The sequence below is a fragment of the Triticum aestivum genome, chromosome 2B (genome assembly GCF_018294505.1).
Source record: "Triticum aestivum cultivar Chinese Spring chromosome 2B, IWGSC CS RefSeq v2.1, whole genome shotgun sequence".
Taxonomy (NCBI): domain Eukaryota; kingdom Viridiplantae; phylum Streptophyta; class Magnoliopsida; order Poales; family Poaceae; genus Triticum; species Triticum aestivum.
In genome coordinates, this window is record NC_057798.1 from 65186675 (window position 1) to 65208573 (window position 21899).

Consider the following 21899-nt stretch of genomic DNA (forward strand, 5'->3'; position numbering starts at 1 on the left):
TCTCCCAAAATACATTTTAACATTTCAAAAAAAAATCCCTAAAAAATCACAAGACATACATCCACATTCCCTAAAAATTTCAAAGTTCACAAGACATCTGCCCCCATTCCCTAAAAATTGCAAAGCTAGATTCGAAATACACATGGAGAAACAAATAAGTCATTTTTTTGGAATAATAAATTTGTTTTCCAGAAGTTTGTAGCATGGGAACATTTAAGCCATGGGAGCACAGGCTCTTGCATTTGTGCACTTGAGATATGTTTTGTTAGCATATAATTCATCTTCAACATGCCCAATGAGCACACATGTCTAAGATCTAAAAAAAAGGGCACTCATAGGCGCCGGCGCGCCGGCCCAAATTTGGGCCGGTCACACCCGGCCCGTTTGATGATTTCGTTCCAACCGTTCAGATCTTATCCCTTTTCTTTGTCCCCAACCCCCACCCCTCATAGGGAATCCAGAAAAGGACAGAGCGCAGTTGCCGCCCGCCCCGCATCTTCTCCGTCGGGCCGCTCCTTCGTGAGACGCGACATTGTTCGTCAGTGTCGCCAGCCCCGGCAGTACCAGCGCACTGTCGCTTGCCGCCCCCCTTGTCTCATGGTCATCGAGATCGCTGTAACTTCTATTGCAGCTGCAACTCTAACACTGGCTGGTTCCGGCTCTAGCTCATCACCATCGTCAACTAGCAATGATCCAGTAAAACAATCTCGGTAACAAAACCTCCCAAATGAAGCAAAACAAAAAGGCAGTTCCAGCCAACAATAACACCGGTTGTAGCAAAAATCACAGGAAGCAAATCCAAAAAAGAGAAGTCGATGTAACAAAAAAAAGCATGTTCCAGCAAAACAAAATGCTGGTTCCAGCAAAAACCATGTCTGCGGTGAGAGGCGTCCGGTTCCAACAAAAATCAGAAAGCAAAAAAACCATAAGAACAAGTCGATGTAGCAAAAATACTAGCACGTTCTAGCAAAACATTAAGCTGGTTCCAGCAAAGAAACCTGTATCGGCTGAGAGAGGAGCGTCCAGTTGTAGCAAGAATCACAGGAAGCAAAAATTCCAGAAAAAGAGTCGATGTAGCAAAAACGCTAGCAAGTTCCAGCAAAGGATAAAGCTGGTTCCAGCATAACCCAAGTTGGCGTTGAGAGACGCATCTGATTCCAGCACCAGTGGATGCCGGTTCTAGCTCTACAAGACATAGGATGCAACTCTGCCAGTGAGGATTGCAGCAAAAATCATCCCGTCAGCTGCGGCGGGACATGGCACCAGTACCCGTGGATCCAACACGTCGTCCAGCCGCGTGTTCCCCCGTCGTCACCCATGTGCATCACCACAGCATCTCTGCGCTGGTCGGCTCGCGCACGCAGCGCTCGTGCGCAAGGGGGGAGGGGTGAGTAGGGGGCTAGTTCGAGCTTGCAGGGATGGCCATCGTCGGCAAGGAGAGGGACTAGGATTTGGAGGCTGGAAGCGATGTTGTGGAGAGGAGCGATGCAGTGGAGATGTGGTGGAGAGGAGCGATGCGGCGGAGATGCGATAGAAGCTCTGGAGTATTCTTAGCGAGTAGATAAGGCAGAGGGGAGGGAGATGTCGCGTGTGGGCGTGTGGGCCTCGATAGGGCACGTGGCCGCGTAGGGCTGTTGCAACGAGCAAGCGAGCCGGGGCGACCGGCGCAAGTTTCAGCCGACACTCCGACTCCAAACGTTTTCCTAAAAAAACCATCTTGAACATGTGTGGTCGTTGGGCCCACCACTACGGATCAGACCAGCCTCACTTCTTCGAGCCCAACCATATTCATTCACGTGACTAATTGAAACAATATCTTTATTCAAAATAATAATAATTAGAAGGAGACCTTCTTCGGGGAAAATTAAAAAGATCTTTTTTCATCATTAATCATTATAAAGTTTAAACAACAGGACATTTCCTTGACGGCCAAGGCGAACGTAGGCGCTACGAAACGCGAGTCCACACGGAGTCACCAGCAACCGCACGATCGGGATCGAACGGGCGAGGCGGAACCGCCATCGCAGCCGCCCGTCCGACGATCCAGAGGCCGCGGATAAAACCCTAGGCACCCGTCATCCCATCCCATCCTTCTCCCCTCCCTCCCCCCGCCGCGGCTTCGACTCCAGCGCCTCCTCCCTTCCCCTCATCGTCTCCGGTCAGCCAGGTACCCAGCCCCGCCGCCCGCCCTTCCGCCGTCGGTGAAATATCACCCGCTCGCATGCCGTCGCATGCCTAGCTAGGTCGATCCGCGCGCTGTGATAGATGGATCGATCTGCTCGATTCGATTCGCCTTTGCGCCCTGCTTGGTTTGATTTCGAGAGACTGTCGCATGATGAACTTGATTATTTCTCTCGCCCGTGTGCCGTCGCATCTCTGGCTCGACCGCGCGCTGTGATAGATGGATAGATCCGCTCGATTCGATTCGCCTTTGCGCCCTGCTTGGTTTGATTTCGAGACTGTCGCATGAACTTGATTATTTCTCTCGCCCGTGTGCCGTCGCATCTCTGGCTCGGCCGCGCGCTGTGATAGATGGATCGATCTGCTCGGTTTCGTAGTTAAGCATGTCGCCTTAGCTTGATTCGGTTCGCCTTTGCGCCCTGCTTGGTTCGATTTCGAGCCTGTCGCATGAACTGGTTGTTTAGATCTCTGTATGTATGTCTCTTGGGCGAAACTAGTTTGCGAGTCCTTACTGAATTAACACTATCCTCTGCAAGTTAATTCCTCTAGTTTAGAGAGATGCATAGTATGATCTGGTATTGTCAGCAAATTGGAGATGCAGAAGTGCCCATCGTCTAATGGTGAAGACTGAAGGCCTCCTTGCGTGGCCTTCTCATGTAGGTTCGATTCCTATTGTCTGCTTCTGCAGACGACCCCTTGCATCTCCAATTTGCTCTGACCCTGAATTACCTTGTTAAGTATTTGCCTTGCCTGCTAATCTTGCCCTTCCAGATTAGATCATGCTTGGCTACTTGACAAGGTATTCTGGTCTGTAGATGCATCTTATTCCTGTTAAGAATTGTTTGGATGTACATCTAATTTTACCTGTTAGTCAGATTTAGTTTTGGTTCTGTCGCAACTTGTTTGGGACTAAAGGCTTTGTTGTTGTTGTAGTAGTCAGATTTAGTTTTGCATGCCTTGTTTGGGACTAAAAGTCTGTGGAATTGTTGTTTCAAGTCTAGCCCTGCTTGCCTGTCAACTGTTGCCTGATAATTTGTATAATCATCGTTGTTTTATGATTTAATTTTGTTAAAAAAAGGGCAACCTGGTGCATGTAGCTCCCGCTTGCGCAGGGTCCAGGGAAGGGTCCGACCACTTTGGGTCTATAGTACGCAGCCTTTCCCTACATTTCTGTAAGAGGCTGTTTCCAGGACTTGAACCCATGACCTCATGGTCACAAGGCAGCAGCTTTACCACTGCGCCAAGGCTCCCCTTATGATTTAATTTTGTTATTGTTCCAAATTATCACTATCATTCAGTCATTTGCTAAAGTTTAAACTATAGTATTGAATTATCTGAACGCGTTTCACCACCCCTAATTTGGTCTATGCAGGTAGTTAACAGCTCCAGCAGCCATGGGCAAGGAGAAGATCCACATCAGCATTGTGGTCATTGGCCATGTCGACTCTGGCAAGTCAACCACGACTGGCCACCTCATCTACAAGCTTGGAGGCATTGACAAGCGTGTGATCGAGAGGTTCGAGAAGGAAGCCGCTGAGATGAACAAGAGGTCTTTCAAGTACGCCTGGGTGCTTGACAAGCTCAAGGCTGAGCGTGAGAGGGGTATCACCATTGATATTGCTCTGTGGAAGTTTGAGACCACCAAGTACTCCTGCACTGTCATTGATGCTCCTGGTCACCGTGACTTCATCAAGAACATGATCACTGGGACCTCCCAGGCTGATTGTGCTGTGCTTATCATTGACTCCACCACTGGTGGTTTTGAGGCTGGTATCTCCAAGGATGGCCAGACCCGTGAGCACGCTCTCCTTGCTTTCACTCTTGGTGTGAAGCAGATGATCTGCTGCTGCAACAAGGTATACTTCTATTCAACTTTCAATGGCCGTTTTTATGAGTGACCATTTGATTTGTTTACCATTTTGATATCAATTTGATAAGGCTCAGAATTACTTATTCAATGTCAACGTTCATTAGTACAGAGAACATTCTGTAAACTGATTGACACCCTTTTGCTATCCCCTTGATGTTAAGGTTGTCAATTTTCATCATTACAGAAACATCCTGTAAACTGGTTTGACGTCTTTGCTATCCGCTTGATGCGAAACTCAGAATTACTTAATGTCAATGTTCATTAGTACAGAAATTTCCTGTAAACTGATTGACATCTGTCTCATTCTAGTAGTAAGTGTTGACCAATATCTTTTTTCTTAATTTAGAAATGTACCGTGTTGCTAAATGTTTGTTGGTTTAGGGTTCAGAACTATTTATTAAATGTCCAGGTTCAGTTGATTTACTTCTGTTCATGTTGATATTGTCGTGTAAGTTAACCCAGTAGTTCTAATCATATATGTTACTGACTTTGAAATATCTTAATTGATAAGTGCAACTGTTTGTTTGCTCGTTATCTCTTATTCTGTGCAACTTCCATCAGTACTTGTATATACATTTATGCTGTTTCTCATTTTTGTTTTTATCTGATGTGATTGCTCTTATGATCTGTTCCAGATGGATGCCACCACTCCCAAGTACTCGAAGGCCCGTTATGAAGAAATTGTCAAGGAAGTCTCTTCATACCTGAAGAAGGTCGGTTACAACCCTGACAAGGTTCCCTTCGTTCCCATCTCTGGGTTCGAGGGCGACAACATGATTGAGAGGTCCACCAACCTTGACTGGTACAAGGGCCCCACCCTTCTTGAGGCCCTGGACCAGATCAATGAGCCCAAGAGGCCCTCCGACAAGCCCCTGCGTCTTCCCCTTCAGGACGTGTACAAGATTGGTGGCATTGGAACTGTGCCAGTGGGGCGTGTTGAGACTGGAGTCATCAAGCCAGGCATGGTTGTCACCTTTGGTCCTACTGGCCTGACCACTGAGGTGAAGTCTGTTGAGATGCACCATGAGTCTCTCCTGGAGGCGCTTCCTGGTGACAACGTCGGCTTCAACGTCAAGAACGTGGCCGTCAAGGATCTCAAGCGTGGGTATGTCGCTTCCAACTCCAAGGACGACCCTGCCAAGGAGGCTGCCAACTTCACCGCCCAGGTCATCATCATGAACCACCCTGGCCAGATCAGCAATGGCTACGCCCCGGTGCTGGACTGCCACACGTCCCACATCGCCGTCAAGTTCGCTGAGATCCAGACCAAGATTGACCGGCGGTCTGGCAAGGAGATTGAGGCGGCGCCCAAGTTCCTGAAGAACGGTGATGCCGGGTTCGTCAAGATGATCCCCACCAAGCCCATGGTGGTGGAAACCTTCGCCCAGTACCCTCCCCTGGGCCGCTTTGCTGTGCGTGACATGAGGCAGACGGTTGCCGTGGGCGTTATCAAGGCTGTGGAGAAGAAGGATCCGACCGGCGCCAAGGTGACCAAGGCTGCGGCCAAGAAGAAATGAGATGGTGTCGGGCGGTGGCGTCGTTCGTGGTACTTTACCACATCTGTGGTGGTGGTGGCGGTATACGGTGGTGGTTATAGTCGTGTTAGCGAATTTGCGAACTTGTTAAGCTTCTGTTATTTGTGTCGAGCAGTGTTCGAACTGCTTATTACTGTGGTCATAGTATTGTTCGGTTGTGTTGGTGAAACTTCGTCAGATAAAATTGCTATTTTATATATGCGTGATATTTGGAGTCATTTTATGTCTGCTGCTGCCTCTACAAGTATATTTGATAATGGTGTTTGTTTTGCAAGGTGGATTTTTTTTCCGGTGCTAACTACTTATGCTGAAACTTACCTGTGCTGAAAATTTATTATCAAACTCAGACAGATAGTTGCAGCAGCTGCTTTATTTTTCCAGGCTGCATCTGTTTTTCAACCCGGACTGCAAATAGGGGCTTTTCATACTTTGTTCAAAAGTACTCCGTATCTGTTTTTCGAGTTTTACCTGAAGGAATAAGTTGCCATGTGCTCTTTGTCCGTCAAAGATTTATCCAAGGGGATTGTTGAGATCATCCACCGGGATGATTTGAACACGGCCTCTTCTTCCTGCGGCAGCGGCCTCACACGTCTCACTGCCGCCGCCTTCGTCGAAGCTGTACCGTGGCCGTTGCCAATGGCTTAGAGCTGACCAGGGACAGAGCCGGCGGAGGCCGGCCGCTGGGAGTGCTTTTCTTGTTGCTGCTGTTGCTATTGGGGTGGAGCACGAGACTTCAAAAATTACACTATATGCTACTATAATTTGATCAAAACATCATCAATATATCAACTAATAGTCCCAAAATAACTGTACATAGTAAAAACTATAACTTTCTTTGTAAAGTAACATAGACTTAAGATGAAGTAACATCAGACTTTAGATGTACAGATGGAGTATTTTGCATTATCGTAGTCGGCTATGAACGATGTAGCCGTTGCCTCCATTGGTCTTGATCCTACACGCAGTTTGGTAATTGGACAACCTGATGTCTGGCTGCGTCTCGCCCGTGTTCTTTAATTGTAAAATGCTGGTGGGAGCCGAATGCTTTTGGGCGTATGCACACCATGTTCGGGGGAGTCGTGGGATGGAAATGGTTGATGATGCGTTAGTTGTCATCACTCATCATCATCATCATCATCGTCACGGTGATCGTCGCAAAGGTTACTGTGGCCAACGTCACAATCATCCCTCCCCATGCCATGACGAGCGCAATGCCTTGCCTCGATGGTGTTCTACGTGTCGTGGTCCGGACCGAAGCTCTGTGTTGTCACACCGTATTGCCTAGAGGGTGTTCCGTGCATTACGGTTCCACCCAAGTCGACCATGTACTGGCCCGACGGGCACGAGGCTCCGAGTAGGTGTAGTTACACTCTTTGGCGTGTTGGTTTCCCAGATGGGGAAGAATGCCGGCTCCTCGTGCTCGTAGTGGAATATGCGCAGCCATTGCTGATTGCAACTTGCTTTTCTTAAGACAACACAATCGTATATGCTCACATACACTCCCTATGAACGCACTTTGATTGAAACTTGCTGGTGAATCTCTTTTGCATCATTTATACCGTCTTACATTTTCCTTTGCGTCGGTTATTTATCTTTAGCATGTATTATGCATTAAGAGTTTTTTTTAACATTAGTACAAACATAAACGCTCATATACACGCGCATACACTCCCCTGTGAACGCACACACGCACACACTACCTCTATGTGCATCTCCAAAAGACTGAGCCGTCATAGTTGTCGACGGGAACGCCTCCTCCCACTGAATGCGCATCACGTGGAAGTCCTAAAATAAATCCAGAAATAAATGCGAGCACCAGGATTTGAACCCTGGTAGGCAGGGATACCACAGTCCATTTAACCATCCAACCACATGTTGGTTCGCTATTATACATTAAGAGTTAATACCACTGTTAGTACATAAACTTGTACCCGAGGAAACAAAATGGTACAAGAACATAAAACCCCCATAAAAGTAGCCCTTTTTTTTTGAAACCTCCGCTCTCCGGATTTTATTCATTCAGCGGTAGCAAATCTGAGTGCACAGCGCATCTCAGAAATCCAGGGATTACATTAGAGTAGGTAGTAACATTCTCTACCAATAAAGCTTCCTTAGCACAAGTATGAGCAACAGAATTTACTAGACGGCTAGCATAACGAAGCTGAAATCCCTGAAAAAACGGCATCTCCTCCTGCATCTCTTGAAAGATATGGAACCCCTTCGATTTACCTCTCAGCCTTCCTTCCCAGAGCTGAACAACATTGAGGCAATCTGTCTCGACTATCACATTCTGATAGTTCTTCTCCCTCGTAAGCAAGGTAGCATCTCTGCAGGCCAAAATCTCCACAGTTAGGGGATCAACCACCCCTTGGTAGCCAGTGCACCGCGACACTAGCAGGTTGCCTTCACTGTTACGGGCAACTACGCCTGTGCCACCTTTTGCGCTAGCCGTGTCGACTGCGCCGTCAACATTCAGCTTGACAACCCCGGTCGTCGGCGCCTCCCATCTCTGCTGCTCGTGAACAGCCGTAGTATGTGTCGTGGGGGGAAGCTCCAGTGTCCTCACAATTTCAAAAATGACCTCCATGGATCGCTTGGGTTGATATCTTTCTTCATGGTGAGTGAACCTGTTCCGGCTGCTCCAAATAGCCCACATCACCGTTATGCCAATCGCTGCATCTTTCTTTGGTACCAACCTAGCATCCAGCAAATCAGTAGCCCAAGTGTGTGGATGGAGTCGGGGCACCTTGACAGCAAATACAGTTTCTGCCTCCACCCAAAACAGCTTGGCGTGATCACATGTTATCAAACAGTGATAGAGACTTTCATCTCCGTTTCCGCGCATCGGACAGGCTGCATAATCGCTCACATGTCGTCGGTGCAGCTCCTGCATACATGGTAGCATATTTTTGACCACCCGCCACCAGAAGACCCGGATCTTTGGCAGCACTTGTAGCTTCCAGAGCTCCTTCCACATGCGATCAGCCCCTTGAGAGCTGCCCTCCATGGCCTGCAGATTCTGTGTATGATCCATTGCTTCTCGGTAGGCTGACCTTACACTGAAAACGCCAGATTTCTCCCACGCCCACGCCCAAATATCCTCTCCACCCCGTCTAGGTCTCGGCATAGCCAGTATAGCTTCAACATCTGGTGGCAGGAATACTTGACGTACTATCTCCTCGTCCCATTTGCTAGTATCCGAATCCAAGAGATCCCCGACCAACTGAACCGGCTCCTCAGTGAGCCTTCCTAGTGGGCGCATAGATCTTGTGCCCTCAATCCAGTTGTCATGCCATATCTCTGTTCTCGTTCCATCGCCAATACGTCGGATGATCCCTGTCTTCAGCAGCTCACGCCCACACATGATTGCCTTCCAAGTGCGAGAGGCACTTGCGGGGCAGTTCGCAGAGAGAAACTCACCATCGGGGTAGTACCTCCCTTTCAGAACCCTCGCACACAAGCTGTCAGGATATTCCAACAGTCTCCAAGCCTGTTTGTCCAGCATTGCATCATCAAAAACTTCCAAATCCCTGAGTCCCATACCTCCCTTGGCCTTTGGGATTGCCATTTTTTCCCAGGCTTGCCAGTGCATTCCTCTTTTGTCAAGTGATCCAGCCCACCAATATTTAGACATAGTCTTCATAAGTTTCTTGCAAAGACCTTTTGTGAGTTTGAAACAACTCATAGAGTAGGTCGGTAGAGCTTGTACCACTGATTTCAAGAGAACTTCTCTTGCTGCACACGTTGCCAAACGTTCACACCACCCTTGTACCTTCCCTCTAGCTCTCTCATTGAGATGCTCAAACTGTTGCTCTGTCAATCTGCCCACAGCCGTAGGGAGGCCAAGATATTTCTCTGTGAATGCTTCCCGGTGGATGTTCAGTGTGTTCTTCACTCCTCTTTTATTAGAAGCACCACAATTCGGACTAAAGAAGACCGAACTTTTAGCCAAGTTGGCACTCTGGCCAGAGCCACTAAAGTAGTCTTGAAGGATGGAGTTTAATCTCATAGCACTCCTGTGGTCTGACTTCATAAAAATCAAGCAACCATCAGCAAACAACAAGTGGGAAATACAAGGAGCTCTTGTACTGACCTGAATTCCTCTGTCAATCCAGCCCCCATCATAGTTTTTTAGCATACAAGATAATCCTTCCCCACAAAGCAGGAACAAGTACGGGGAGATTGTGTCCCCCTGCCTTAAACCTCTCGTAGGCCTGAATGAGGGTAATAACTCCCCATTGACCTTTATCTGAAAGCTCACTGTTGATACACATCGCATAACCAACGATATCCAAGCTTCCTCAAAGCCTAGCTGCTGCATCATACCCTGCAGATAAATCCACTCAACATGGTCATATGCCTTCATCATGTCGATCTTCACAGCACAATAGCCTTGCTTCCCCTTCTTCCTCTTCATTGAGTGAACGCACTCGTAAGCCGTTAGCACATTGTCTGTGATTAGCCTTCCAGGAATGAAGGCACTCTGCTCTTCTGCAATAATTTCATCTAAGATCTCCTTCTCCGATTAGCTAACACTTTAGAACAAATCTTGTAAATGACATTGCAAAGAGAGATTGGTCTATACTGGGTAATATTTTGAGGATTCTTTACTTTTGGCACAAGTACAATTACCGTTTTATTCACAACCTCCGGCATATAGCCACCATTTTAGAAACCGGAGACCGCCGCCGTCACATCCTCCTTGATGAGCTCCCAATGGTGCTGGTAAAACCCGGCATTGAAGCCATCCACCCCTGGTGCTTTGGAAGGACCCATTGAGAACATCGCCGCCCTTACTTCCTCCGCTGAAAAAGGACGAAGGATCCTAGCATTCATCTCATCGTTCACCATTGCCGGAACATGGTGCAGTACCATACCAATATTCGTATCATCTTGGGCCTGATATAATCCCTCATAGAAATTCTGCACCTCCAAATTGATCTCTTCCTTCTGCACACACAAAGAACCATCCGATGCTTGTAAACACGTGATTCTATTCTGACAACGCCTTGCGGATGCTTGGGCATGAAAGAAACCCGTATTGCGATCACCAGCTTTAAGCCACCCAATTCTTGATCTCTGCCTCGCCATGATCTCTTGCTTGTGAAGCAAATCTGAAAGTTGTCTGGCCAGCTCTCGCTCCTTAGCCGAGGGACCACGGAACAGGGATCCTTTCCTCTCTTTCTCATAGTCCCTACGAATTTTCTTGATCCTGCGTTTGATGTCACCAAACTTCTTATCTTTCCAGCTCGTCAAACTTCCTTGCATTTGCATTAAGGCCTCATTTAGCCCCAGCAACCCATCACTACCTGCTCCCTTCCGCCAAGCTCCTGTCACTTCCTCCTCGTAAGACTCCTCCTCATGCCAAGCATCTTCATACCTAAACTGTTTCGCTGCTGGGCTCTCCTGCCCACTCAGAGAGCGGACCCTTGCCACGAGCATACAGTGGTCTGAACGGGGAGACCACACATGGCGTACAAAGGTGCCTGCATACATACGCATCATCTCGGGATCGGCGAGGAACCGATCCAGTCTAACCTTGACATTAGCTTGGCCATCTTGCATATTATCCCATGTAAACGACGTCCCTTGGAACCCCAGATCATGGAAACCGCAAAAATCTATGACTTCACAGAAGCCTTCCATCTGCCACTCCGGGCAGTCATGCATACCAAAGTACTCAGAACCATGGAGAATTTCGTTCATATCACCACCACACAGCCACGGTAGGTCACTTTGGGCACACAACCATCTTAGCAATTCCCAACTAGCTGAGCGTTCCTTGCGTTTTGCCTTCGCATAGAAACCCGTAAACCTCCAACACTTGTTATCAGATCCAATATTAGTAACTGTTGCATCAATATGCCGATCAGACCTTGTCTCAACTTTAACCTGCACTCCATTGGACCAAAAAAAGCACCAAACCTCCACTAAGGCCCGCACTATCAACTGAAAAACAGCCTTCAAACCCCAGTCTCTTTGTTAGATCGGTCACACGATTACCCTTGATCTTTGTCTCACACACAAAAGCAAGGGCGGGCGCTTCTAGCCTCACCAGATTGTGAAGCCCCCGAACTGTCTCCGGGTTCCCAAGCCCGTGACAGTTCCAAGCTATTACATTCATTGTGTCTTGCGGGGCTGTCCAGCAGCCTCCGCTTCTGAATTTGCCTCCTCAAGCACATCCTTCTTCTTCTTCGAATCCCTGCTATCATTATCCGATTCTGCCTGTTGTTCCTCACTAGCTCTTTTCTTATTCAAGGTGTCTTGGTCCAGAAGCATGAGTGCACCTGTGTTATTTGTGTTCGTGTGATTCATATCAACTCTTCGGTACACTCCCCTGCCTCTGTTGCCATCCCTCCCAAAAGTACGCCCTCCACCCCGGGCTAAACCGCCTCTGCCTCTAGCATTAAACTGATACACTGCATTCTGAACTCTGCCATTTGTGTTTTTTGCCGGCGAAGTAGCCTCATCTCCTTTCTCAACATCATCATGTTCAACTCCAGGTTCTCCCTTGTCCTTCGGGCCAGTTTGGTGACCTTCAAAGCTAGCAGCAGGGTCACCCCAACCCTTAGCCCGGTACCCCAGGTACCTTAAAGATTCACGATACGGTGGTCTTCCAAACTCATCTCTCCCAGCAGGAGTTGGTCACATAGCTTCCGCATGGCCGAGGATCCCACACGAGAAATAGAAGTACGGCAGGTTCTCATACTGTATGTCAAAGAATTCTGTAGTCCCTTTTTTTGCCGACTCTAAACGTACCCATCTCATCACAGGTTCATGCACATTGAGCCAGATCCTGGCCCTCACACAATCACCAGCCGCATAGCCTTTAGCGTCTGCATCAAGCTGGATGACTTGACCCACCATTGCCGCAATCCGTGCCGGCCATAGAGGGCACAGCAGGTTGAACGGCAGGTTCACCACCCTTGCCCAAATCCTTATCTTGTCAAAACTGAGCTCTGAGGGACGTGGGGTGATGTTGAAGATCTCTACCACCACGCAATGTTTGCCCACAGTCCACGACCCTTTCAATACAAATCAGTTAAATTTAACGGCACACCGTCTATCGCGTGCTAACTGCAGTAGCACCTCGCGCTCTCTTTCTCTGTTTGCCAGTGGGGCCCACTTGTAGGGGGGTTAAGAAAGAAAGATAGGAAATGAAAAACGAGCTCGTGGAGATTCGAACTTCGGTTCTCTCGCGTTGGTGGTACACGCGTGATAACCAGCCGACTCAAAGGCACCATATACTCGTATACTAGTTTCTTATGCAAAATTCTTAATTATATGGTTTGTATAACCTTAACCACCGTGGAAATCCGTTTTGGAGCTCGGTCTCCAGTGAGGCCTCCAAATTCAAATTTGAAAAAAACTCATATTTTTACATTTTAATAAATTCTAAAAAAAATACAGATATACATGAAGGCATAACACACACGTGTCTAAATTTTCAGTTCAAAATACATTGAAATGGGGGCTGTGCAAAAAAGACAAATCTTGGGCTGTTTAACACATGATACTATTTATTCTCTCAGACCATGAATTTATGTTTTTTGTACAGGTCACAACTCAATATATTTCATCATGAATTTTTACACACATGTGATCCTTACATACACACATATTTTTTTTTCCAGAATTTTTTGAAGCATAAAAGTTTTAATTTGATTTTTTCAAAAATAAAGGCCTCCATGGATTGGCCTCCGAAACGCCTTTCTCCTGTTTTTCAGACTACAACAATTTCAGCAATGGTTTATATAACTGTTTCAGTGAATTCTTTACATGCACAGAAGAATTGGCACGCCGCTGAAGTACACTGCAAAAAGACTCACCAAACTATATTTCTTCATGTTTGACATCCAGTCGTTGTGGTAAGAGCATCTACAACTGGACTTGGCAAATCCAAACCCCCAAACACCCACGGACATTGACCGGTCACGTCTCAAATAATGCATTCCACATTTGGATACCTCAAATCCATATTATTACATGCAACACAGTGATCTTTGAGCGGAGCTCGTCTGTCTCCGTCGTGTCCATGTCCGGCGGCCGGTTGCACTTCCTAGAGTGTTGGTCCAGTCGCCGACAAAGTAGAGAAGGGCATGGGACACGAGCCGGCTCACGAGACTCAAGGCGCCACCGCCTCCCATGCCCAACTCCTCCTCGTCGGAGCCCAGAACCTGAACGGTGTCGGTGGACATATGATGGATGATGGATCCGTCCTGGGACGAGCCGGCGACATCCACCACGACACGGTTGCGACGCCCAGATTGCTACACCACGGGGCGTCGGAGAGTGCGGCTCCGCCTCGCCAACATCCACTGCCACGAGAACTACTGCCACCTCCTGCGCCCGATGCCTCGCACGGCGGGCACGCCGTGCCATGTTTCCGTCAAATGATGCTCATGGTGTGTCTCGCTGCTCGGTGCGCCAACAAAGGGTTGTGCGTCCGCCACCAGGTTCGGACACCAGACGGACCGTATCGCCTCCGGTGAGGCAGCGATGACACACCTATCGTCGGATCCATGCGCCATTTGGGCGGATGCAATGAATTCCTGATGGAAGGAGTCCGAGCGCTGCCGTGCACGGACCTCCTCCCAGGAGAGGCGGAGCGCAAGCCGGACGACCATCTCCTCCTTGGGACCGCATGGGATGAGCTCGGGGGCGACGAATCTGGAAGTGAAGGACTCGGATCTGCTGCCCGCCATGCTGGAGACTGTCAGAGATCGCCGGAGGTGAGCTTGAGTGGCGGAGGGGAGTGAAATAAAGTGGCTAGGGTTTGGTCCAGCGAGTGAATGGGGAGGAATGTATGTGGGGTCGGGTGGGCCAGCGTGGGCCGGGTTCGATGTGGCGGACGCCTGGATGCCCCATACCCGCCCCATATTTGGGCTGGATATGAGGGGTGCCGGTTAGCCCAGATGTTTGAGGCGTGCATCTAGATCGAAATTTCGTGACCAAGCCGTTTGCCCACGTGTTTGAGGAGGATTTGGGGCGTCCGGCTGTAGATGTTCTAACGCATGGGAAGATAATACCTGATGTTCGTGGTTCAAGACCCCTCCTCCCGCTACATTTCTTTCTATTTATTTCTCCGCATCTGTGACAAAATATAATAGAATGTTTACCTGGGCAGGTCACACAAATTCTTCTGGTTTGGCTCATTATCTCGCACGCCTGACTAGTGCAAGGTCCCAGGTTCTAACTTCCGTTGTTCTTTTCTAAGTCAATATTTCTTTCTCGCGCCCTCACTGGCAAGTGGGTCCCTCGCGAACATGGAGAGGGAGAGATAGCGGGCTACTGCTGCAGATAACATGCAATTAACGCCGTCGGATTTAACAAAATTGTATCTAAATGTTCTGTTAAGCAAGTTGAAGGACTACTTTTTTGGAGTTTTTTAGTTCTTGTACCGTTTTGTTCCCTTGGGTACAAGTTTATGTACTAATAGTGATATTAACTCTTCTTTTAACAAGGTTTCCACAACAATGCAAGGGGTATTATCTAGTTTCAATAATACTCGGATATGCCATGATACTCTAACAAAGAATGTGAAAGAAGACACAAACAAAATGAACATAGCTATTGTTGTATTGCCATGGTGTAATTTACACGAGTGTGTTGTGGTACTATCACATAAAACTACAAAAGTTCCTCTACTTTCAGCCATAGGTAAACGATGGCTTGAAGTACATGCACATCGGTGGGTCAATCCTCATGATGGACAATATTGCAGACGGGACACTCCAGATACCATCACCGCAGATCAAACCAGAAGCAACCGCACCCGCAAACTCCTCTGCCTCCTTACGGTTCACCCTCTCCCATACAAACAAGATGACAGTTCCGATAAACATGTCAATCGCGAAGTATGCCCCAATGTAAAATGAGACGGCCATGGCCATCGGGAGCGGGATGAATTTGGAGAGACTGTTTGGGGTGACATCCCGGATGAGCTTGATTGCTATGGCTCCAAAGAAGAAGAAAGAGCATATTGCTAGGCAATGTCGTGGCAACACTGAGAATCCTTCGACACCCATGATTGACATCTCACGGAAGATGGCGGCATATGGAGCTTTGAACATACCATCAGGATTGCCAATATCGAAGGATGTCCAGTAAAGCCAAAAGGTTAGAGGAGCAATGACACAACCAAGGGAAGTGCCAATCAACTGTGACACAAACATGGACCTTGGTGATGAGAGGGTCAGGTACCCAGTCTTGAAGTCATGCATGAGATCACCAGCTGTGGATACGATGGACATCATAACACCACAAGCTGCTAAGCCGGCGATCACACCACCATGTTGGCCAACCCATGAGGCAAAAATGAAAAGGCCAATCTTTCCATATGTGAATGCAAGGTTCCAATCTGTTAGTCCAGTTCCGTATGAGTTGCAGAAGGCAAGTAGAGGAGCAACAACATAGGCAAAGAGGACAAGGTACCACTTGAGTTGTGGGAATATCATTGGTACTGTTGTAGTTGAAATTGCTGCAAGGCCCACATAACCAGATCCTGCCAACCAGGGAGGGATACTGTCTTTTAGAAACACCTCATTTAGAAGCTTTTCCTCGACTGATAATTTGGAATCCTTATCATCTGCAATTATAAAAGGTAAACAAGATGAGATCCATGATGTATGATATGATGGCAGGTCAACTAGGTACAATAAGAAAATGGCATTACCACCATGAACCCAAACAAGGGGAAGTCTTCCTTGCTTTGAACGTGCATTCATTATTTCCTTGATAGTGGCATAAATGATTTTGATGAGGTTAAAAGTACCATCACCAAGTATCAAGGATACCGATATGAAAACCTGGAAGGGTGCATTGACAACTTAGTTTTTGCTAAATATAATGTTGGCAAAGACTGATCATTAAGTGAACAAAGAATAGTTCAGAAATTTAATGATATAGATGAGCCATTTATTTATTCTTGAACTCAGTTTCATGGTTCTCATGAAATACGACCACTATGCCCACTAAAATAAATGCATAAAAGAGAGTTATCTGTATTATTCGCATATTTACAAGAACTACTTGCAAATTCACTGGGTTTATTCAATATGGAGGGAAACAGGAGACTTTGGTCAAACCTTCTAAATATTGATTCATAATCTAGTTCTTTTTCTTAGATCGGCTCAAAACATGGTACAAGATCTGTTGGTCAACAACCATCACAATTGAATTGGCAAAAGGCATAATCAAGAGACAACATGGTATTGACTAATAATTCATTATGAAATGGACAATTAGAATCCTTCACCACCATACCTTGTACCCATAGAGTCCTCTGAAGTCGTTGCTTCCAAGGTTAGCTGGGTACCACTCCCCCGCTTTTGTCGATATATATGGCCAAAGAAAACCCCAGGATATGATGGCTCCAAGAAGTGCAGAGCAATTAACTATATGTGGACATATAAGACCACATCCAATATAGGTTGGACTGAAGTCAAAATAAAACCTATAAAAAGTAGAAATTGTAAGATTCTGGATATAATGCATATGAGTATTCCAGCTTAAAGGATAGTAGTTTCATATGTTAATCCCTGCATTTCCAAATAATCCCTAATAAAGAGGATAAGGAAGGCGAATTTTTGTTTCGATTTCAAATAAAGTGATTTGTTTTTAAATTGTAAAAATACACACTTCAAAATTTTAGCACGAAAACAGTAGAAGTTAATTAGCTTACGTGTTCTTAAACGCTGCAAGGCCCAGAGAAGGGAAGTTGTCGAAGCCACAAGAATCCCCGACACCACTGAAGAACCATTTAAAGCAGTTCCAAAGGAAACTTATGCTTAAGTACTTTCCGAGACAACTAACTTGTTTTCTGCAGGCAGGGGAATAAAGTTAGTACCACCAAAACTCAAGAAATACATTAACTCAAGAAATGTAGTCAACAATCAAACTGATACAGAGACATCAAATTTGATCCCTAGTAAACATATAGATAATCCATGATTTTAATTAAAAACTGATAAACTTGTTATTTTCTACCTATCAAAAGATTCATCTCCTGTGCATAATGTACATGTTTACACCTCCCCCTCCCGCTAAAAGTATATGCAATTGTGTAGAGGGATAAGATTGCAGAATTCCTAGCCTTGATTCATCACAAACTAATTGCGACCTGAGTAGATCAGTAAAGCTTTATTATTGTTGAATTACCTAAAATGAATTTGTTCTCTCATGTACATACTACTTGCCGAAAAAGGGTTTCCCCCCGCTTTGTATACAAAGCAACCAACCAAGCCGTACAAGGATAGGTGCTGGGGCAGAAGCAGCACAGTCACGCCCAAAAAAAACGACAGAGAAAGAGCAAAACAAACAAATGCCGACAACGGCGGATCAACAAAAACGAAGAAGCCTCGCGAACGCTGTGCCCACCGGGATCTTCCACTAGGCTCCAAGACTCCGAAGCGCCAACACCTATCAACACCTCCAAGAAGGATCGCGACGATGACGACGCTGCTGCCAAGGGTTTCCCTCGATACACGAGGAGGCGAGAGGAAGGGTAGCCCCCGACGCCCTCCCGAAAGGTCAGCTGGCACCCACAGGCGCCACCGCGCCGGTGTCGGCCAAGCCGACAAGGGTTCCCCCCGATCCCAACCCGCACCTCGGGCGCTCCGGAGCCAGCCACCAAACCAACCACCATCCAGCGCCAACACGGTCAAGAGGCCCCCACGCCGTCTCACCACGACACCGCGAAGTGAGGACAACACGGCGAAGAATCAGAGCCGAGACTAGGGCAGCAGCACCGTCGGCACGCGGGAGGGCCCCACCTCCACCGTCAGCGACGGTAGCCGTACGGACGCAATAGCAGGAGCACACCAGGCCCGTAGGCCCACAGGCTCGGCCGAGCCCTCGTGGGTCCGTAAAGCTCCCGCCCTCGCGCTGCTGCTGGCACGCCATCGGCGCCGCCGCTCACATCCGAGCCGCTCCTCCTCCACACCGAGCCGCAGACAGCAAGGCCACGCCGGCGCCGACCCGCTAGGACCCAGATGGGGCCCTAAGGGCCCAGATCTAGGCCGGGGGCGCGCCGCCGGCCACCAGCGCCACCAGGCCACCCCGCCGCCAAGAGGCAGCGCCACCACCGCGCCGGCCGCCGGCCCCCGCCACCAGGACGCCGGACCACCGCAAGCCGAGCTGCACCCGCCGCCGAGCCCTGCCCCGGGAAGGGCGCTGCGCGCGGGGGAAAAGAAGGCCCATCGCCACCGAGCCACCCGCCAGATCCGGGGCGCCGTCCGGCGGCGGCGGGAGAGGGAGAACAGAGGGGGGGGGGGGGCGAGGGGAGGATGCGGAGGAGCCGCCCCAGCCGCCGCCCGGGGAGGCGGCGCGAGGCGGAGTCGGGAGAGGGAGAGGGGGATTCTGATGAATAATTTTCATGTACATACTACTTAATTGGCCGATAAACAATCTATAACGAGAATTGTTCAATAAATGGGCAGAAGGCTAATGTGCAATTTCATCAGATTATTATGAGATTTGGCAACCATCAGTGCTTAGCATATGAAAAAAGGTCAATTGGAAGACAATTAAACTTTAAATAACTTAAGAGTCACTAACAGTTGGGAGACAGTACTTAAAATACTTAAGTCGCGGGGACCCATAGTAAACTTTGATGACCTGATATAAGCCGTAAAAGTACCATAGGTCGATAGAAACCACTATTTTGAGTACTTATTTATAGATTACTAATTGTTCAATTGTGCAACACTCTATCATATTAAATCCATATTCATCCAATCATGCGACAAGAAGTATCAGAGAGTCAACACTAACTGTCCCTCCAAAGTACAAATAACTTACTAGTTTGCACAAAATTAAGGATCAGTGATGATATGTTTCTTACTCTACTAACTCATCTCCGGTAGCAGCGTGGACACTGTTTATGAACATAGCGGTGGCAGTTCCTCTGGGATAGGTTAGCTTATAGTTTATCACCATCACCTAGCAAACACCAAAACTGAACTTAGTTGGCCGAATTTGCAAGGTGTTGTCCAAGTTGCTGCACTTGATTAAAAAAAATGTAGATGTGATCAACTAAAAATGAAAGATGCACAAACATCTAAGATGTGGATGATTACCTTGCGCAGGGCAACGAGACTAAAAATACCAATGAAGCTAACTACAAACATAAACCCGATCATCCAACTCAGCGAGGGATTCTTGACATCCACTGCCCTGTTACCAGGATAATCAGTCCCGATAAGCTCATAAGTTTTTTGATCCATTGCAAGCATGTACGATCCGAATCCTCCTGCACAAGTGGAAACATTGATTGATAATGTGAACAAAATTAGGGGGAAGCCTATCGTCATCAATTTTTCTCCCACTCCCAGGAAACACCAAAATCAGATATGTACGCTGCAAAGTTAAACATTTGTTCTAAGAAACGTAATTGTAAAAATGAACCTGCTAGTAACATTCCTAATAATGCAAAAAAGGGAAGTAAAACAGAACCTGGTCAGGTTCTTTCTCCAATACCTACCAATGTTCCACCCAACCAAATGTAACACCGTTGTGGCCCCCACCCAAAAGGAATACACACAGGCAAAGGGCCACAGGTACTTAGCACAAGGCAGCATCAGAAGTCCACACATGATGACTGTACTGAGTCAAGGATCGCATCAAAGCAAAATGCAAACATACCGCTGGTGGCGAGGCCGTAGCAGGCGACGACGCAGGTCTGGATGACGGTGTTCTCCTGCTTGGTGAAGGGCTTGGAGACGACGCCGAACATGCCCAGCGCCGCGGTCCAGGTCCGCACGAGGAAGTAGGCGAGCAGGCCCGCGGCGACATTGAGCGAAGGAATGATCCCCACCGTGAGGTTGAGCTTGTGCGTGATGAGGCAGAAGAGCACCCCCAGGATGGCGCTCACCACTACACCCCGCACCGTCAGCTGCTCCCGCCACGGCGGCACCGCCTCCACCGCCGACGGCGCGCCGGCAAGGAGGGGCCCGGTCATCTCCGCCGCATCCGCCTGCATTCCCATCTCTTGCGGACGCTAGTGTCAAGCCAATGCCTCCCTTCGCCTCAGACTTTGGGTGCTGGTAGACGAGGTCAAGGTGAGGCACTGAGGATGAATGAATTGGCGTGGAGGACTAGGTATTTAAAGGGCGTAAACTGAAGCCTAGCACACGGGAACGTACGATGGCTTCAGTATGTTCATGCATCCACACTATGACACGCGTACTCCTACCATGCAGACACGTAGCAGGCCAGCACGGTCATTATCTTGGCAGAGGATCGGGACAGGAAGAGCAGCGTGAATCATGCTTGTCCTAGTAACACGCGGGTAGTGCTAGCTATCCGGCCACTCGTTGTCTAGGTAACGGTGGCCACACATTTCTACCGCTTACGTGCTAATTTGATTGCGTGTGCCCGATGATTAAGCGTTAACAATATCTGCTGGGGCCGTGTCTAATGGCGGCCACGAATGTACGGCCTCCCCAACCATCCCTACGCCTGGATTATATACTGTGGGGCTGGATGCAATGGTAACCACAGATCATGATATGCATTAGGGGTTAATTTTTCTCTTGTATACTATAGAAAGGAAAAGGGAGGAACGTGCATGTTGTAGTATTTGATTTGATTTGGTCATGCCATCGATGCGAGCAAGGTAGGTGGGACGTGCATACGCACGCCAGTTTGACCGTTTGGCTGATGCTTCATGTCACATGTCATCGTTTGATGTCAAAATGAACGTATAGAAAATTGTGTTTCATAGCTTTTCAGAGGATTTTTCTCAATAATGAGAACAACTAAACAAAGATAAGTTGACACATCCATGAAAAAAGGATTGCTCGAGAATCAACCTGTGCTTGGACGGTTAGGTCGACAGTGGTATCCCAGCCCATCAGGGTTCAAGCCTTGGTGCTTGCATTTATTCATGGATTTATTTCAGTATTTTCGGAGGAGACGTTCCCGTCGACTATGAGGCTTCTTTGGTGACTTTGTCCATCTCAAGATGGCTCATAGGGGTATGGTGTGTTTGTGTGTTCATAGAGATGAGTGTATGCGCGTATATATGAGCGCATGCGTCTGTATTGTTTTAAAAAAAGAATTACACTGATTAAACCAAGACACAACTAATGAACATAATTAATCCCATGTACTATAATCCAAACTGGATTGAGCTAATCAACCCTTTTTCTGGCACTATTGTCGGGAATTATGCGCTTCTATGGTAAGGTTACTAGAGTTACATGTTATTTACCTCCATTTTTTGTTTTATTTCCTTTGTTGTTCCTTTAGTGTACTTTTGTAGTCAATGAAAGATACCAAAAACATGGGAGACATCAACAAGAAGCTTGGAG

General features: G+C 47.7%; 2 protein-coding genes across 2 annotated transcripts; one reads left to right on the forward strand and one right to left on the reverse strand.

The window, feature by feature from the left end:
- Window positions 1-2017: 2017 nt before the first annotated feature.
- LOC123043509 (elongation factor 1-alpha) lies at window positions 2018-5804 on the forward strand. Its single transcript, XM_044465976.1, has 3 exons — window positions 2018-2167; window positions 3554-4037; window positions 4687-5804. Exons 2-3 carry the CDS (start codon window positions 3576-3578, stop codon window positions 5566-5568), a joined length of 1344 nt encoding a protein of 447 aa, XP_044321911.1. The 5' UTR covers window positions 2018-2167; window positions 3554-3575; the 3' UTR covers window positions 5569-5804.
- Window positions 5805-15236: 9432 nt separating this feature from the next.
- Window positions 15237-20545, reverse strand: LOC123040470 (probable metal-nicotianamine transporter YSL6). Its single transcript, XM_044463306.1, has 7 exons — window positions 20230-20545; window positions 19665-19837; window positions 19430-19527; window positions 17270-17407; window positions 16852-17041; window positions 16262-16394; window positions 15237-16174 (listed from the first exon to the last, which is right to left on the reverse strand). The coding sequence occupies exons 1-7, from the start codon at window positions 20543-20545 to the stop codon at window positions 15237-15239; spliced, it is 1986 nt and encodes a 661-aa protein (XP_044319241.1).
- Between the last annotated feature and the right edge of the window lie 1354 nt (window positions 20546-21899).

Excerpts from the sequence above, each read along its gene's own strand:
- LOC123043509 (XM_044465976.1), top strand. The coding sequence starts at position 3,576 with ATGGGCAAGGAGAAGATCCACATCAGCATTGTGGTCATTGGCCATGTC. Across the intron at positions 4,038-4,686 it reads TGATCTGCTGCTGCAACAAG|ATGGATGCCACCACTCCCAA; the intron begins GTATACTTCTAT and ends GATCTGTTCCAG.
- LOC123040470 (XM_044463306.1), bottom strand. The coding sequence starts at position 20,545 with ATGACCGGGCCCCTCCTTGCCGGCGCGCCGTCGGCGGTGGAGGCGGTG. Across the intron at positions 17,408-19,429 it reads ACCGGAGATGAGTTAGTAGA|AAAACAAGTTAGTTGTCTCG; the intron begins GTAAGAAACATA and ends CCCTGCCTGCAG. Across the intron at positions 17,042-17,269 it reads CTTGCAGCGTTTAAGAACAC|GTTTTATTTTGACTTCAGTC; the intron begins GTAAGCTAATTA and ends TACTTTTTATAG.